Genomic DNA, 19,842 nt, shown 5'->3' with positions numbered 1-19,842 from the left:
AAAAAGTGAACTTAGGTTAATTGTAAATGTATATTCCAAACTCTAGAGCAACCAACAAAAAAAAATAACTGATATGCTAAAAAAGAGAGAGGAAATGAAATCATATAAAATGTTTAGTTAAAAGAATATAGAGAAGTCAGCATTTATATGCAGTAAAATGATAGACAAAAATTACAGACAAATCTCTTTCAGTAGAGGAATGAATAAATTATGGAACCATGAAATATTTGGCTATAAAACTATATATACCGATATATTAAGAGCATTAAGCTATGTTAAGTGGAAAGCATATTGCAAAACAATACATTAAAAATCTCTTCTATATAATTGTTTAAAATGATGGAAGAAAGAAAGAAAAGGGAGGATGGCAGGAAAGGAGTGAGGGAAAGCCATAAGTATACATACCAATCTGTTAGCAGTGGTTCTTTCTGGCAGGAGAAATGAGACTCAGAATGAATGAAAAGGGGTTACTGAACTTAATTATCATATACAATTTTTCTATATATGCATTGTAATGAGAATCGCTAGATATATTATTTATACAAATCTTAAAAAAAAAAAAAAGGAAGCAAAAAGGGAAGAATATTATGGTTTCCACAAAACCAAGAAAGTGGTTGCTAGCTTACCTCCATCATTGGCTGAAAGGATTTCAACCAAATCATTTCAAATAGAAACTTGAGATACACCATTAATAGTTTTAATTTATAATTTCATTTAATGTCTAATTTGATTTACAACTTTTTTTTTTTTTTTTGAGACAGAGTTTTTGCTCTGTTGTCCAGGCTAGAGTGCAGTGGCACAATATTGGCTCACTGCAATCTCCGCCTCTCAGGTTCAAGCGATTCTCCTGCCTCAGCTTCCCAAGTTCAAGAGATTCTCCTGCCTTAGCCTCCCAAGTAGCTGGGATTACAGGCGCTGGCCACCATGCCCAGCTAATATTTGTATTTTTAGTAGAGACAAGGTTTCACCATGTTGGCCAGGCTGATCTCAAACTCCTTGACCTCACGTGATCCACCTGCCTCAGCCTCCCAAAGTGCTAGGATTATAGGCCACGGCACTCAGCCTACAACTATTCTTCATATAAGTAGTTTAGTTCGGCTTGTGAACTAAACTAAGGATGAAATACAATTTTGGAGCTGGAAGGAATTTTAGGAACCATCCGTATTTGCCCGCTCCTTTTACATATGAGGAAATTAAGAATAAAGAGATTTGTCCTAAAACAGACAACTAATTACACCACCAGTGTGTTAAAAGAGAAAAAAACTCAACCTCCTTGCTTCTAGTCTAGTCCTCTGGTAAATTCAATTTCTTTCCTTCCATTTACCTTGTAAATATCATCTGTGCTTCCTAAGTAGTTCCTGAAAATTTTCCTTTTTCAATCCCATTTCCAAATTATCTGTCTGAAAAGAACTTCACATTTATATGCTGAATCCAGAAGACACGACATAGAGCTTAGCATGGCAAAAGCATTTAGAAACTGCCTCTTATCTAACATTTTTGCTTTTATTCTTAATAAAACTGCTGAAGCAGCTTGTTTAACCAATGAGATGGACACAAAGTTGAGAGTGAAACAACTTGTCTTGACTCCCAGAACATTGTTCTTCTGTATTTCATATCACTTTACATTTTTTATTTTTTAAATAAAAGGCAGTGTTTTCTTGCACAACAAACACCCCCTGGCTAACAAGATGACTTTGGAAAGTCACTGAACTCTTGCAAACTAAGTTTCAGCTATTAAAGGAACAGGGTCAATTAGGTGAGCTCAGACATTTCTCGCTCCTTTCCACGAGTCTGGAATTTCTAAGATGGGGCTCAATATGTATTAGGTAATGGATCCCAGTGGCAAGATGAAATACTGCAGGTCAACTCCGCGAACAGTTTTATAGAGTTATACAAAGCAACAGAAAAGAGCAGAGTTCAGGAACTCCTTAGCATAAACCCAAACAAAGGGAAGTAGAACTAGCTAATCTGTAGTTTTAGACTCAGTAAAGTACTTGGGATCATTCTCAACAACCATAAAGTTACCATGTGCCATAATTACACATCTACCACAGTTTCTAGAAAGTGAATTTTTTTTTAATTTTTAATTTTTGTGGGTACATAGTAGGTATATATATTTATGAGGTACATGAAATGTTTTGATACAGGAATGCAATGTGAAATAATCACACCATCAACCATAGGGTATCCATCCCCTCAAGCATTTGTCCTTTGTGTTTCAGATGATCCAATTACACTCTTTTAGTTATTTTAAAATGTATAATTAAATTATTATTGGCTATGGTCACCTTGTTGTGCCATCAAATAGTAGGTCTTATTCATTCTTTCTTGTTTTTTTTTTTACCTGTTAGGCATCCCCACCTCCCGCCAAGTCCTCCACTACCTTCCATGAGTTCAATTGTTTTGATTTTTAGATCCTACAAATAAATAAGTGAGAACATGTTTGTCTTTCTGTGCCTGGCTTATTTCACTTAACATAATGATCTCCCCCAGTTCCATCCACGTTGTTGCAAATGACAAGATCTCATTCTTTTTTATGTCTGCATAGTACTCCATTGTGTGTATGTGCTGCATTTTCTTTATTCCTTCATCTGCTGGACACTTAGGTTGCTTCCAAATCTTGGCTATTGTGAACGCTGCTGCAACAAACATGGGAGTGCAAATATCTCTTCAATATACTGCTTCCCTTCTTTTGGGGATATATATAGCAGTGGGATTGCTGGATCACGTGGTGGCTCTATTTTTAGTTTTTTGAGGAACCACCAAACTGTTCTCCATAGTGGTTGTACTAATTTGCATTCCCACCAACAGTGTTCCAGCATTCTCTTTTCTCTGCATCTTCACCAGAGTTTGTTATTGCCTGTCTTTTGGATATAAGGCATTTTAACTGGGGTGAGATAACATCTCATTGTAGTTTTGATTTGCATTTCTCTGATGAGCAATAATTTGAGCACTTTTTCATATGCCTGTTTGCAATTAACATCTCATTGTAGTTTTGATTTGCATTTCTCTGATGAGCAATAATGTTGAGCACTTTTTCATATGCCTGTTTGCAATTTTTATGTCTTCATTTGAGAAAAGTCTATTCAAATCTTTTGCCCATTTTTTGATCAGATTAAGTAGATTTTTTTCCTGTAGGGTTGTTTGGGCTCCTTATATATTCTGGTTATTAATCCCTTGTCAGATGGATAGTTTGCAAATATCTTCTCCCATTCTTCGGGTTGTCTCTTCACTTTGTTGTTTCCTTTGCTATGGAGAAGCTTTTTAACTTGATATAATCTCTTCTGTCCATTTTTGCTTTGGTTGCCTGCGCTTGCAGGGTATTAGTCAAGAAATTTTGCCCAGACCAATGTCCTAGAGATTTTCTCCAATGTTTTCGTGTAGTAGTTTCATAGATTGGGGTCTTAGATTTAAGTCTTCAGTCCGTTTTGATTTGATTTTTGTATATGGTGAGAGACAGGAGTCTAGTTTCATTCTTATGCATATGGATATCCAGTTTTCCCAGCACCATTTGTTGAAGAGAGGTTTCCAGAGTGTATGTTCTTGACAACTTTGTGGAACATGAGTTCATTGTAGGTGTGTGGATTTGTTTCTGGGTTCTATACTCTGTTCCACTGGTCTATGTGACTGTTTTTATGCCAGTTCCATGCCATTTTGGTTACTATAATAGAATCTGAAGTTATATAATGTGATTCCTCCATTTTTGTTCTTTTTGCTTAGGATAGCTTTGGCTATTCCAGATCTTCTGCGAGTCCACATAAATTTTAGGGTTGTTTTTTCTATTTCAGAAGAATGTCATTTGTATTTTGATAGGGATTGCATTGAATCTTTAGACTGCTTTGGGTGGTATGGACATTTTAACAATATTGATTCTTCCAATCCATAAACATGAAGTATTTTTCCATTTTTTGGTGTCCTCTTCAATTTCGTTTCATCAGTGTTTTATAGTTTTAGTTATAGAGATTTGTCTACGTAGTGAACTTTTGATGAACATCTAATTTTCTACTCTTACTATTCCTTCTCATTAACATTCTGAGAATGCATCTAATAACTCATAACAATTATGTAAATCACATATGCTATTAAGCCGATGAATTTGGTTTTCTTTTAAAACAGCATTCAACAACAGTAATTGTTAAAACAAAATAACAATAAAACGTAAGTGTGATTCTAATACATTTGAGGAAATAGTACATGAATATAATCAACCTTTTTCTGAAAAATCACTAGAGAGAGACCTTAAATGCCTATTCATGACTCATCTCTCAGCTCACATTTTGCCACTGGTCAATTCTTATTAACATATTAACATATGGTTACGTATTCATTCTACTATATGAGAGCCTTGTCAGTGTCTTACAGCTTAGGGATTAGCTTAGTTATATGGAAAATTTCATGTGGTACTATCTACTGTGGTGGAATTTCTTTTCACAATCAGTATTAACTGTGGGTCTTTCCCTCTGCTAGACCCTAGAGGTAGCTCTAGAAATACAAATGGAGTGCCTGACTCATAGTGCTTATAGCAGTGAAATAATCTGTATTTAGAAGATGTAATCTTCTTAATGTTATACTTACTGATAAACTTGTTTTGCATAGTCTCCAACAGGGCTTGGTGAGCATCTTCAGCTTGTAAAGCATGTGAACATTCTCTAGCCAGTATAGTGCGCACAAGATGCTCTCCACATCCTAGAAATCCAAACAAACCAACAGTTGAGGAAAAGCAGCACTGAACACCCTGCTTATTTCAATAGCATTAGAACACCCTTATGCATCATTTAAGAGAGTAGTTAGCTGGGAAAATAATTCAGTGAGGGATGAAATGACTTCCATGAGCAATCTGGTAATTTTAGTAAAGAGATTCAGCAGAAACTAAACACAAAGTTTATCAATCAAAAGCAAACCAATACCAATTAATATGATACATAGTTCTCTGTTTAACTATTATGTGTTGACTGGTGTTAGGCACTAACAAAAAAAATCCCCCTAAAAAATATTATGTGTAATTGTTAAACCACATTGGTACTTTTCAATATACACTCATTGCCACAAATACTATCAGCTCATAAAAGTGTGAATTTTTCAGGACACAGGCATGGGCAAAGACTTCATGTCTAAAACACCAAAAGCAATGGCAACAGAAGCCAAAATTGACAAATGGAATCTAATTAAACTAAAGAGCTTCTGCACAGCAAAAGAAACTACCATCAGAGTGAACAGGCAACCTACAGAATGGGAGAAAATCTTTGCAACCTACTCATCTGACAAAGGGCTAATATCCAGAATCTACAATGAACTCAAACAAATTTACAAGAAAAAAACAACCCCATCAAAAAGCGGGCAAAGGATATGCAAGGACACTTCTCAAAAGAAGACATTTATACAGCCAACAAACATGAAAAAATGCTTACCATCACTGGTCATCAGAGAAATGCAAATCAAAACCACAATGAGATACTATCTCACACCAGTTAGAAATGCGATCATTAAAAAGTCAGGAAACAACAGATGCTGGAGAGGATGTGGAGAAATAGGAACACTTGTACACTGTTGGTGGGAGTGGAAATTAGTTCAACCATTATGGAAGATAGTCTGGTGATTCCTCAAGGATCTAGAACTGATCCTTGACCCAGCAATCCCATTACTAGGTATATATTCCACGGATTATAAATCATGCTACTATAAAGATACATGCACCCGTATGTTTATTGCAGCACTCTTCACAATAGCAAAGACTTGGAACCAACCCAAATGTCCATCAATGACAGACTGGATAAAGAAAATGTGGCACATAGGCCGGGCACAGTGGCTCACGTCTGTAATACCAACACTTTGGGAGGCTGAGGTGGGTGGATGCACCTGAGGTCAGGAGTTTGAGACCAGCCTGGCCAACATGGTGAAACCCCATCCCTACTAAAAAATACAAAAATTAGCCAGGCGTAGTGGCAGGCGCCTTCATCTCAGCTACTTGGGAGGGAGAGGCAAGAGAATCATTTGAACCAGGTAGGCGGAGTTTGCAGTGAGCCGAGATGGAGCCATTGCACTCAGGCCTGGGGGACAAGAACAAGACTTCTCAAAAAAAAAGAAAATGTGGCACATATACACCATGGAATACTATGCAGCCATAAAAAAGGATGAGTTCATGTCCTTTGCAGGGACGTGGATGAAGCTGGAAACCATCATTCTCAGCAAACTAACACAGGAACAGAAAACTAAGCACTGCATGTTCTCACTCGTAAGTGGGAGTTGAACAATGAGAACACATGGACACAGGGAGGGGAACATCACACACCAGGGCCAGTCAGGAGGTGGGGGGCAAAGGGAGGGATAGCATTAGGAGAAATACCTAATGTAGGTGACAGGTTGATGGGTGGAGCAAACCACCATGGTACATGTATACCTATGTAACAAAACTGCACGTTCTGCACATGTACCCCAAAACTTAAAGTATAATTAAAAATAATAAAATAATAAAATAAAAGAACAGGAGCCATTAGGACCTTCAAGGAAAAAAATGCCCTCTTCAACCAGAAACAAATGTGCTGAATAGGTAAAACACTGCCTTTGACTATTACATTAGTCATAGTAGACTAGAAATATGTCCTATTATAAATAGTCAATTAGAAATAAGATTACATTGGAAGTGGATGTTTTAAGAAAATTATTCAACAAGACTGGAAAATGAGAGGAAAGAAAAAGAATCAATAGAAGAATGGAAATTCTGGAGTAGTTGTTCACCTATTCAGTAAAAAAAAATAAAGGCCTTCTAAAAGAGAAAAAAAAGTATGAATTTTTTTTAGAAATTGCCAGGTATTTGCCAGAAATGGCTTCCCTGTATTTTTGGTAAAGTGTAAATGCAAACATCCTTCCAGATCTAAATATCTCTTTGTGAATGAATACCTACACTTCAAGGAAGATCTAGATACATAATTCAATATGTAACTTTGTGGCATTCCCTATTCAGTAAATTTTTGCAATATTGTTTTTATAATCGGGAAAAAGATGACAATAAAGCTAACATAAAGAAACCACGTTGGACACTTACTATGCACAACCATTGTGCTTCGCTCATGAAACGCCATAAAGTTCAATTCCCTTTATGCACATACTTGATGTTGAACAGTGAAATGTTACACTTTAGGACAATAATAACTGCTAGGATATTGGCATATTATAAACTAAATGAACGTTCAGAAGGTTATATACACATGCCTGAAGTCAAAAAGCTAAACCACAAGAAGTTAACATTACATCAAAAATACACAATGTATGTCAGAAAGACTTTGCTCTGTTGTTATACAGGAATATACATACAGAGCTTTCCAATGATTGATCTTCTTACCAAGAAACTTTTAAAATTATGACTTATATTCTCTGACATTGATCATCTTTAACAAAGAGCCATGAAACCAAAGCTTATTTTCCTGTAGGTTCCAATCAAAGAAAGTTTGACTTCTGTGCTTTTACCTATAAAATTCCAAGGTTTCTTAGAATATGCTGCCATAGAGCTAAAGTGTGATTCAAAGGCAAACAGTTCCACTCTTTATTCACCAATATTAGAAATAAGACTTTCACTATACCCTCTTTTTGTCCTTACTTTTCCAAGTAAGAGTATGTGTATGTTCTCAAATCTTAACAGAAAACATGGCCTTTTCTTCCTTCCTTCCTTTTCTTTCTTTCTTTCTCTCTCTCTTTCCTTCCTTTCTCTCTTTCTCTCTCTCTTTCGTTCGTTCGTTCCTTCTTTTCCCTCTGTGGCCCGGGCTGCAATCTACTCGGCTCGCTGCTGCCCCGCACCGCGGACTGCCTGGGACTGCCGGCGTGCGCCACCACCGCTGCCTGCTTTTTCTCCTTTGGCTGCAGGCGCGGTTTCGCCATGTTGGCCACGCTGGTCTCCAGCTCTTGACGCCGAGTGCTCTGCCCGCCTCGGCCTCCCGAGGTGCTGGGACTGCAGACGGAGTCTCGCTCACTCGGTGCTCGGTGTTGCCCGGGCTGGAGTGCGGTGGTGTGGTCTTGGCTCGCGGCAGCCTCCGCCTCCCAGCCGCCTGCCTTGGCCTACCAGGGTGCTGGGATTGCAGCCCCTGCCCAGCCACCGCCCCGTCTGGGAGGTGGGGAGCGTCTCTGCTCGGCCGCCCCTCTGCCCGGCCTCCCCATCTGGGAAGTGAGGAGCGCCTCTGCCCGGCCACCCATCGTCTGGGAGGTGAGGAGCGCCTCTGCCCGGCCACCCATCGTCTGGGAAGTGAGGAGCGCCTCTGCCCGGCCACCCATCGTCTGGGAAGTGAGGAGCGCCTCTGCCCGGCCGCCCCGTCTGGGAAGAAGTTAGGAGCGCCTCTGCCCCGCCGCCCCGTCTGGGAAGAAGTGAGGAGCGTCTCTGCCCGGCCGCCCCGTCTGGGAAGAAATGAGCAACGAGTCTACCCGGTCGCCCCGTCTGGGAAGTGAGGAGCGCCTCTGCCCGGCCGCCCCGTCTGGGAAGAAATGAGGAGCACCTCTGCCCGGCCGCCCCGTCTGGGAAGAAGTGAGGAGCGTCTCTGCCTGGCCGCCCCGTCTGGGAAGTGAGGAGCGCCTCTGCCCGGCCGCCCCGTCTGGGATGTGGGGAGCGCCTCTGCCCGACCGCCCCGTCTGGGAGGTCTACCACGGAGGCCAGAAGCAATGTGGGGGCTGGACGTGGTGGCTCACGCCTGTGGTCCCGGCACTCTGGGGGGCCAAGGCGGGTTGATCACTTCAGGCTAGGAGTTCAAGACCAGTCTGGCCAACATGGCGAAATATATGAAAAATACAACAGACAAACCAACCAACCAACTCAGTGACAACAAAACAGGTCTACCCTGGAGTCATACTCTAATTTTTTCTATTTTCCTCCCTTTCTGATCCTTTATCCCACTTTCTTTTTCTTCCTCTTCTTTCTCCTTCTTCTTTGTCAAATAGAGGATTTATTATCACTGATCCATATAAAGTCCCTCTCTCATTTATTTTAATTCCCACCCCCCATTTCTATTCCCCAACTTCCCATGTGCAACCTTCCTAATATGTTTGATACGCATCTTTTTGTTTGTATTTTTAGAAAATGTTTTTGTGTGCAAAAAAAATTAATAAAAAAAAAAACATGGATTATAAAAGACCTGACAAGATGCCTAGAAGTAAAAAATACCAAGTTCTAAAAAAAGAAAAATTTTAGCATCAATAAGTATGACAAATGAATGGATTAAAACACATAATAAATTCATAACTTATGTTTTTAAAAGCACTGATCATCTTTGGAGGATGCTATGAAACCAACTCACTATTCTGAAAACTGATAAAACAAGCAAGCATGTTTCTGTCCTTCCAATAGGAACTATATACCAGTGTAACCAATTTATGAAGGAATATTTTCTCTATAGAAGTATCCTAGATAATAAATGAAAAAGAAATTAATAGAATTGGAATATAACCATTTGTAACCCACAATGTAATAACTGATAGAGGCAATCATCAGTGGCTGCTAATACCACAGAAAGATACCAGACAGTATGTATCTCTTGACAAAATCATACCTAGTCTTGTCCACTGCCCAAAAAAAAAAAAAAACTATACTTGAATCTGCTTAGGCCTCTAAATTCAGTTATCAATTTCCAGAATTAAAAAACATCTGCAAAAAGACCTACAGTTGCATCATACTTAATGATGAAACGCTGAATTGTTTCTCCCTAGGATCAGAAACAGGGCAATGATGTCTGCTTTCATCACTTCTCTTCAACAATGTACTGGAGATTACAGCCATTGTAATAAGGCAAGGGGAAAAAAGGCATAAAGAACAGAAAGGAAGAAGTAAAACTGCCTCTATTCACAGATGATATAATTTTCTATGTAGAAAATCCCAAAGGATCTACAAAACAACTATTAGAGGTATCTCTCCATATTCTTCCTGTCTGGTTAGTCTAGGACAAACGCTGGCAGAAGATACCTGCCTGGTACTTACCAGTCCTCAAAATATGGACCTGACCTTCATTTCTTTCCTCATTCATTCATTTGCCAGGCTGTTTTTGAGTCCCTACTCTGTGGTAGGCCCAGAGTACACAGCAGCTGGCAGGGGTGCTACTACATATTGTCAGACCTCCCCAAAAGTGTCAGGCCCCTGCTTGATGACTCAGGATTCACTTAACTGTCATTCTGGCCAGTCCAGATGTCAATGCCCTGATTATGTATTCTACACACCAACCTAAAGGATTCATATAAAAACTCTGGATTCAGCAGGAATCCTGGACATTCCCACGGCCCTAGGAGTGCCAGTCTCTATGGCCAGGTCATCTCACATTAATCTTAACCCTTACTCCAGCCCCAGCTTACTCTTTCCCAGTATGTTTCCTGTTGCTGAGAATTCAGCATGTCCCATGCTCAAAGATAATACATGTCTTCTACTTGTGGGTATCCCTAAACTTTCAAAACCCACAATGAAGATGAACTCCCAATAAAAAATTCCAACCCCCAACTTTAACACACATATACACACAACCAAAAGGAAGAATGAGCAACAGCAAAAAACGAAAAAGTTATTTCAAGAAGTGAAAATAATTGGACAGTGGTTGAAAACAAATTTGTAAAAGGCCAAATAGTAAATATCTTAGGTTTTGAATGCTACATGTAATTTCTTTCTATCAAATCTTCTTAATTTTTTTTGCAACAAGTCTTAAAAACTAAAAAACCATTCTTCGCTTATGAGCTATATAAAAACAGGCCATGAACCAGATTTGGCCCACAGGTCATTGTTTGCCTATGCCTGAAATAGAGCAAACTGTAGTATAATAAGAAAAAGAAACGGAGCCTAGAATGATAGAGAAAGAAAATGAGGAGTTAAGAGTCCCAAAGTGTAAATTGATAACGTCCAATGCATTAATAGGCATTCTGAAAGAGAGAAAAGAAAGAAGAAAGCACTAATATTTGTATAAGGAATAAGAATTTTCTAGAATTTAAGTTATTAAACTGAAGATCCACACAGAGTTCCAAAAAAGAGGAATAAAAATAGAAATCCATCCTTAATTGTATCAGTTTGAAGCTCTGGACCAAAGACAACAAGAAAACATTAAAAACTAACCAAAAAGAAAAGGGAAAAAATTCACCTATAAAAAAATCCAAAAAATTTTTAAATTAAACTGATAACTAAATATCTCCAAGCAACAAAAGAAGCCACAAGACTAACATCTTAAAGATGCTATGGCAAAAAAACAAGCAAACAGAAAAAAACACTGCCAACCTGGAATCAGTTAAACTACCATTCTAGAGTGAGAGTGAAGACAGACTGTTTCAGACATGTAACGACAAATTCATTTCTCAGAGATTTTAACTCCCAGCTCACTTTTACTCTGCCCAACACTACTCCTTGTCGTCATTCTTGCTGAATTTAATATTTATCTAGATGATTCTCCCAATGTCTTGGCTTTTGGTATTCTGATATCCTCTCCTCCAGTTATCCGCACTACCTGATAAACTCACACCCATCTTCAGCAGTAACGTGAACTCCTCAGTCATATCAACTGGAATCATCTCACTCCTATCTTTCCAGCTCCCTCCCTTGGGCACTCCAGCTCCAACATTCCCTCCATCTCACCAAAAACTGCCATCCATTAATTCAGCTGCCTTTTAACTATTCCTCACCCCACTCAGGTCCTCACCTCTATTCTTAACTAAAATTCCATGCTTCATCAACTTACATCCATCCCCTTACTCCCAAAAACCTCCCTGTTTCTCTCATTTCATCAAACGTGTCTGGCAAAAGCCCACCCTGGAGTAACTATAGAATAGCTATACTGGGCTGCAAAAACAACGCCCAAATCTCAGTGACTTAAAATATAATTCTCTCTAATGTTATAGGTCATACCTGGATCACCTGAAGATCTGCTTCACACTCTCACTCAAACCTAGGTGAAAGAAACAAACCTAGGCAGATGGAGACTCCATCATCTGTAAATGCACTACCTGAATCACATACCTCCCCTCCACAAGAACGAGGCCACCCTGCTGTTCCAGAAGGCTGTTTTACCACCTTAGCCTGAAAGTGACAAATATCATTACCATTGCAGTCTCTGGGCAGAAAGAGCAACATGTTCTTAGGCAACTACAAGGGGCCTGTGAAATATAGGGGAATATACGGATCTTCGGAGAGCATTAAGTTGAATGTCTCTGCCATATCTGACTAACTCCAACTTCCCATGCCTGCACTTGCATAGCTAAGCCTGAGGCACAGCAGCATGACTGAGGGGTGACATGCATGAGCATCAAGGCCCATCCATGGCCACTGAGTGGGATAAATTAAAAAAAAAAAAAAAGAAAGAAAAGAAAAAAGAAAGAAAACACCATCTGCTGAGGATGGCAGGAGGGAAAGGACAGACCTGAAAACCAAAGGGTACTGCTAGGTAGCCTGACTAGACCCAGTCTCTTCCCAGGCATCTGTTACATGAGGTTTTTAAATTTAAGTTTAACTTGCTGCTTTAGCAACTGCAATTCAGTTCTCTTTTTAAAGGCTACATCCATTCCTATCATAAATAATATAAAATTACCATTTAACCATTTTTAAAGTATGCAATTCAGTGGCATTAAGTACATTCACACTGTTGTACAACCATCAGCACCATCTAGCTCCAGAACTTTTTCATATTCCCAAATGGAAACTCCATGTATGTATATACCATATGTTCTTTATTCATTCATCTGTCAATGAATATATGGGACCAAATGCATTCTTAATCTATATACGTGGCTCTTTGCTGGTGATTGAAAATGGCTCAGAAAACTTTACACTGAAAGAAGACAACTTCTAGCTACTTTTTCCAATTCAAACATGCAACTCTGTGTTGATTCAAATATAATTTCTGATAAGCTCATATACATATATTTATCAGATGCCATTAGCAGCGATACACGAAAAAGATCATTTGATCTGAGAATATTTATTTTAACTGACTTTTTTAGGGGGAAAACCCAGGATATAGTTAATTGCTTCCAACTACAGAATTTCTTTTTAGTTAATTTGAATAAAAAAAAAGAATCCTTTGATTAAATACTTTATATTGTCTGAAAAATGGAGTCCTGCATATTTTAAAACCACCTTTTATCCATCTAAAGAATGACCACTTCCCTCAATCATGTGACACCACTTCAGTGAAGCCACCTTTAAATCATGTTTTTGGATTTGTCTGGAATCCAGAAAAAGTTAGCAAAACCCCAACGAAACTAGAAGAGTTAATTAATAAAGTATCTTTATTTTCTTGTCATCTAAATCCTTCCAACAATGCCATTATTTCTCTAGTGGATACGTTAGCTTACATTACAAAAAGCTTCTGTATCTTTACCCATAGGAGAAATCTGAGATTTCTGTGTCAAGAAGCAGGGTCTTTTTTAAGAACAGGACAGCCTGCACATTTTATTTACTCTATTCATTCATTCTCATTTTCTCTCCTCCTTCCCTCCCTCACCGTCCCACCCTCTTACACACACACCCCTACCTTAAGGCCTATAGGGTAAGGGTTAATATCTGTTCTGCAGTCAGACTCACGTTTGAATCCAGCAGGCTGACTTTGGGTTATTTAGGGCTCAGTTTCCATAGCTGTAAAATGGGGAATGGGATACCAACTACCTCACAGCGTTGTTTTGAGGACAAAATGAGAAAAATCACATAAAGCATTTAGCATGGAGTTGACCATAGAGTAAGCACTTAATTAATACTACTATGAGGAAAATAACCGTCTTAAGAAAAATTTTCTACTACTTTCCTGCCTCTCATCCTATTCTCTGTATGTTCCTTCTATTAAAGTGATTCCCAGCTAGCTTGACAATCATCACTGAGAAAGCCTAAAATAGAATTTAAAAGTTTATCCTTTGCCTTGTAATTCTAAATGAAGGCTACTGCTTCAAATCAAGCTAAGCCACATAGGGTAAAAACAACCACCTAGGTAAACCTACCATTATCAAAACAAAACAAATAGTATGATAAAGATTTCTCTTAGTCTGGAAGGAAACATTTTAACTGTGGTTATCTAGAGACTGTGGATCATGCTTGACTTTTCTTATTTATTCCTTTTATTTTCCCCAGTATCTAAAATAAATACCTATTTTTTTCTCCAACAGGTTTATTGCCCGACTTAAGATTACACTCCTGCATTCATGATACTTTCTCTTAAGGCAAGTTAGTAAAGGGGAAAGCAAAGTTTCCCATGATGGGATTTGGCCCCATTCACTTCACTTCCCTGTATCTTGAGTACATGAGTTGATCAGAGTGAACATGAACAGACGTCATGGGTGTTTTATGTTGCCTGACCTTCATCACACATTTATAATTTTTTTTAACTTCGGCTCTAGTGATAGATGCAGCCTTCAAAACAAGATAATTAAATATAGGGATTGTGACAGCCCAACAAAATCATATTTTCAAATTAAGTTTTAGTTCCAAAAGGTAAAAGTAACAAACTAAAAAGCTTTTGCAATAAGAATAGAGAAACATCAAAATTTACCAACTCTTGGCTAAAATATATCTTCATCGCATTTCTAGGTTATTTTCAATCTTTTTTGTCTTCATCTAGTGTAGCAGTAGCAGCAGGGGTGGGATGAGCCCCATTATTACAAAATGAAAATTAAAAGACCTTTATGTGTCCAGTTATTAATGTAGAGTTCTAATGGTTGAGGACAATAATATAATTGCTCCACAGGACCTCAAAATAAGATTAGGATTTTAAAATACAACTCACAGTCTCACAGATCTTTCTTATCTGTACAGACTTTTTGTCTTCCAAACCACTCCCACCTCAATCCTAATACAAAGAGCCCCAGAGGGGGAAAAATGAAGTTGCATTCATAGGAGAGACACAACCCACATTCCTAGGCAGCCTCCTACAAAAGCACAGGCTTGACAGCAACAAAAGCTCACATTCAGTACCCCTGGCACACCATACGTCTCCAAGGATTACTGATGATTTTGAAGTGTTTATGTCATCTTATAAATGCTGCCATTCACTGTCACTGTGGCTAGTGGGCATCTGAAAAATCTTTCAACACATCCCCTCTTAGAAGTCCACAGGGACAGATAAGTAATAAGAAAGGGCCTTTCCAAATTTAAAAGGAAACATTTGGTACTTCAGTTTCCAGTATTGCAACATCTCTTTTTCGACAAAGGAATTTATTACATAGTACATCACCTTTTCCCTGTCAAAGGATTTACTGCCAATTTTGGAGTTGGGTTACTTCTGGTTTTCAAGCCTATCTCGTGAAATTAAAGAAAGGCTACCTTAAAAGTGATAGGACACACATGATTTCAGTCTTCACAGGGTCCCCATGGTTATCAAACCTGCAACCTATTATATACAAGGGGAAAACATAAGGAGCTTCATAAAGAGATGGAATAAGTGGTGAAGATGTCTAATCCAGTCACATCTTAAGGTTATAGCTCACCAAAACATATTTAGCGTTTCCCAAATATTCAGAGTTCTCTGTAATCCATAACTTGTCTCATACTTTGGATATTTATTGTAATGTATCAAAAACAACTCAGGCTTTTCAATTTTTTCTGTGATAAATAATAACCAAAAGAAAAACCAATTTTATAATTATCTCCTAGAGATATCATCTCTTACAAAGTAGGGTGTGATTGATATATGCGTTAGCATTTCATAATTATTTTTAATATAGAGAAATATTATCACAGTTATGATTAAACACAGATATCTAGAGCACGGTGCTAGACATATAGTACATATACTAAGTGCTTTATACATATATTAGTTTTTATCACTATTGCCAATTTTATTGAGAGGATATAACCAAATCACACACTCATACAAAAAATCCCAACTGTCTAAATAAGTAGCTCCATAAATAGGAAAGGTTCCAGTTTTATGAATGCAAATACTTTCATAGATTAAAACCTTTTTGAAAAAAACTAAAACCAAAAAAACAAACAAAAAAACCTTCAACAAACATCAGTAGTGAAAACCCTTCATCCAATCTACCATGCCAGAGGAAGTGTGTAATTGACAAAGCTTCAGCCACTCTCCTTTCCTTGCTCTTCTGGGTGTGTCTGTGAGGGTGCTGCCAGAAGAGACTGACATTTGAGTCAGTGGATTAGGAGAGGAAGACCCACCCTCAATATGGGTAGGTGCTATCCAATTGGCTGCCAGCACAGCAAAAACAAAGCGGGTGGAAGAAGGTGGGATAACTTTGTTTGCTGGGTCTTCCGGCTTTTCCCTTTCCTATACTGGATGCTTCCTCCTGCTCCTCCTGCCCTTGGACATCATACTCCAGGTTCTTCAGCCTTTGGATTCCTGCACTTACACCATTGGTTTGCTGGGGGCTCTTGGGCCTTTGGCCACAGACTGAAGGCTGCACTGTCAGCTTCCCTGGTTTTGAGGCTTTCGGACTCAGACTGAGCCACTACTGGATTCTTTCTTCCCCAGCTTGCAGATGGTCTATTGTGGGATTTCACCTTGTAATCATGTGAGCCAGTTCTCCCTAATAAACTCCCTTTCATATACATAAATATCCTATACGTTCTGTCCCTCTGGAGAACCCTGACTAATACACATCTCAATGTAGAAATTTACCCAATATTCATTTTGAGTGTTAATACAGATGATAAAGCAGAACCTTGCTTTCTGTCCTAAATTATTTAAATTTAGTTACCTAAATTATAACACTCTAATTAGAGCATCAGGGACAAATGAACCCAGGGAAGGAGGAAAAAAAATCAGAGGCAACCATCACCAGTAAAAGTGGTATTCTTATCCATGGTGGTGCCCCTAAGATTGTATCACTATATTGTATTTATCTGAGAAACAGAGTATATGTATAAGCATTAGACTTATCCACACCTGAGAACTTCATTAGGAAAGTAGCCATAAAAGAAGCAACACTGTTTGTAATGTTCAGTTGATGCTCTTGCCAATCTTCTATCCGGATTCCTGTTCCATCAGAGAGAAGGATCACATATGAGGAGAACCAGCTCTGGCTGTAGAACCTGAAATGAGTCACTTACGACATCTATGCTTCAGCTTCCTCATTGGAAAAACTAAATGGCTTAGCTTTAATAGTTTTATATCCCTCACAAGACAAAATATTTACAACTGAATGTAGTTTTAGAACTTTAATAACTTGCTGGTTAAAATTTAGTTAAGAGGCTTGCAATAGGCTGTTGACTTGAGAAAACCCTTTTTAAAAGCTGTTAATTAATGAAAAAATATACTTAAATTAAATTCAACTATAGAAAACTTAATTTTTTTTAGGGAGAAAGGGTCACTGACTCACTGATTCCCTATTAAACAATGTATATCTGGGGCTTTAGAATTATCTTGCAAGAAAAGTACTATCATCTCCCCATCTGACAAACAAGAGAAGCGATTTGGAAGAACTAAGATTCTAAGATCAAGTACTGTGACTCCTAGTAACATGCTCATTCCATAACAGTCACTGCAGAAACCAGGCTAATATCATCACATGAATAAAGGAGATATAAACAAAGAAAATCCAAAGCCCCAAAAATCTGAGAACATGGACAAGATCATAGTAATAATTACCTGCAAATAAGAAGCACAACAGGTTCTGATACTAACACTTAGGACTGTAGATAGCCCCCAGTTTTAACCAGAAAGTCCTATAAATAGTAAGTCACCAAGCACATTCCAACAAAATAAAATTAAAGATTTTATTTTGCCTCTAAGCCATGGTGTGCATGGTGTGCATTTCATGAGCCAAAAAAAAAAAAAAACCAAAGCCAAAATGCAGTTATAAACATCTACAAATATGTAGATGTCATGTAAAATATTTCACTATACATATTGATTATATATGTGGTATAAAGCCCACAAACAGAAAGAACATAAGCAAGACAGTTATACTACACCATAAATCTAACCTATAACTACCGAGCCAGCCATATATATTAAATATTTAATTAATAATTTTCTCAATGACTTAAAACTTAGAAGTAATTTATTGGGGTCATTTTGATCTCTTTAAAAGCTGAAAAGGAAGTTTGAGCCGATGTTATTTCTCAATAAATTCCTCTGTACAAAGGAGAGGCAATATAAATCATTTCATCAGCTTTAAAGCTGTACCCAAAGTTTAAAAACAACATTCAGTATTTAGAGGCCAAATAAAGTACCGCAGAAAAAAGTCTTAAATCTGCTCACCAGTCATTGCTTATCCCTTTCTCTATTCAATACAGTATCAAGGGAAGTTTTGAGGGTAGGGAAAGACACACTGTTCTGAAGGAGGAAGGATAAAATGGTATTCATATTTTATTCTCTACATCTGGGTAGAATTTAAGGAATATCAATACAGAAATTGTCCAAAAGCTGTCTTATCACCAACTAGAAAAATTATCAGATGAAAGAAGCAGATAAAAGAAGAAAGGGGCAAAAGACAGGAAGGCCACCTCAAATGAGTTAGGTAACAAAAGACAAATAGACAATAGAAAATCTGGGACTCTTCAAGATTTTCATTTGACACTATTACTAAGAAATAATACCAGGAAAAGAAAGAACTACATCAACTTGTATTACTTGTTAAATTTATTTATTTAATTTATTTTAGCCAGCAAGTTAATTTAGCTTTATTCAAAATTACCTAAGATTGTGCTTCCTAATCTCTCTCAGGTCATGAGAAAAAGATATATCTTGGACTAAAATTTTTCATATAGTCTCAGGAAATTCACAGAGTGCTCCATAAAAACCCACGTGTAGATTCCATAGGGTCTACAAATCCCAAATTAAGAAACCACATGGCTATAATTTTATTTAAAAATCTATAAGCATATGGTTTGAAACCTGTAGGCTATGTTTCAATTTGATTTTGATTTTTTTTTTTTCCTTGAAACAGAGTATTGCTCTGTCGCCCAGGCTGGAGTGCCCTGGTGCAATCTCAGCTCACTGCAACCTCTGCCTCCTGGGTTCAAGCCATTCTCCTGCCTCAGCCTCCTGAGTAGCTGGGATTACAGGTGCCTGCCACCACACCTGGTTAATTTTTGTATTTTTTAGTAGAGACAGGGTTTTGCCATGTTGGCCAGGCTGGTCTCAAACTCCTGACCTCAGGTGATCCACCCGCCTTGGCCTCCCAAAGTGCTGGGATTACAGGAGTGAGCCACCACACCCGTTCTGATTTTGATTCTTGATACTGCTGCTGGACCCATGAACTACAGTGACACTATCATTGCCTAGAGGCTAACATGAAAATTGCAGTAAAAATTTGGAAACTAGATTATTATGTAAAAATCACATTTCCTATTTAAAAAAAAAAGGAGGAGGATCATTGGAGAAATGACTGGTTCTGGGTCCCTGGGGCTCATGAAAGATGTATTCAAGAGGAGTCTGAGGCATCCTGTTCTACCCAAAAACAAGGAAATTACCAAAGATAGTAAAGTCAAAGATCACAAAACCAACATAAAGGGGCTCCAGTGCCAAAAGATGGACAATTTTACCAGCTAAAGTAATGCTTCTAAATCCTCTAATATGTCTCACAAGCCTCCAAAACAGATCCCTGAAATTTCCACTTCTAGTTAGGATGAAGAAACTTCCAAGAGTCCATCACTCCCACTGTAATAACAATAGCAAGCCAGATAAGCTACAAAGCCATGGTTTTTTTTTTTTTTTTTTACAAAAACGCACAAATATCTCAATAAACATAATTCCCAAAAGAGATAAGCCTTTCCTATGAGAAAACAGAGCCATGGTCTCTTTTATTCCTAAGGAAGCAGTGGAAAAAGAATCAATGCTGTAGATGAGGATAAGAAATTAGTTGAACTTTAATAAACTTCAAATGACTACATGTGAGCTACCATGATGAACCAGAATCAGAAGAAACCCCATTCACTAAACAAGGCTGAATCCATTC

General features: G+C 38.1%; 1 protein-coding gene across 8 annotated transcripts in view; it reads right to left on the bottom strand.

The window, feature by feature from the left end:
- TASP1 (taspase 1) overlaps positions 1-19,842 on the bottom strand; it is a 259,013-nt gene that overhangs the window by 88,588 nt on the left and 150,583 nt on the right. For 6 of the 8 annotated variants that reach the window (XR_008654458.2, XM_055265078.2, XM_055265085.2 and 3 more), the window contains one exon: positions 4,576-4,686. Coding sequence is in view for 7 of the 8 variants with exons in the window: in XM_055265078.2 (XP_055121053.1) it covers positions 4,576-4,686 (111 nt within the window). In the remaining variant the exon portion in view is untranslated. Of the gene's footprint in view, positions 1-260; positions 429-4,575; positions 4,687-19,842 lie in introns of those variants that run through there. The other 2 variants (XM_055265079.2, XM_055265081.2) reach the window with 2 other exon arrangements.

The sequence above is a fragment of the Symphalangus syndactylus genome, chromosome 24 (genome assembly GCF_028878055.3).
Source record: "Symphalangus syndactylus isolate Jambi chromosome 24, NHGRI_mSymSyn1-v2.1_pri, whole genome shotgun sequence".
Classification (NCBI taxonomy): Eukaryota; Metazoa; Chordata; class Mammalia; order Primates; family Hylobatidae; genus Symphalangus; species Symphalangus syndactylus.
The sequence above is the reverse complement of the archived record's forward strand: the minus strand, read 5'-3'. Positions and strand labels throughout refer to the sequence as shown.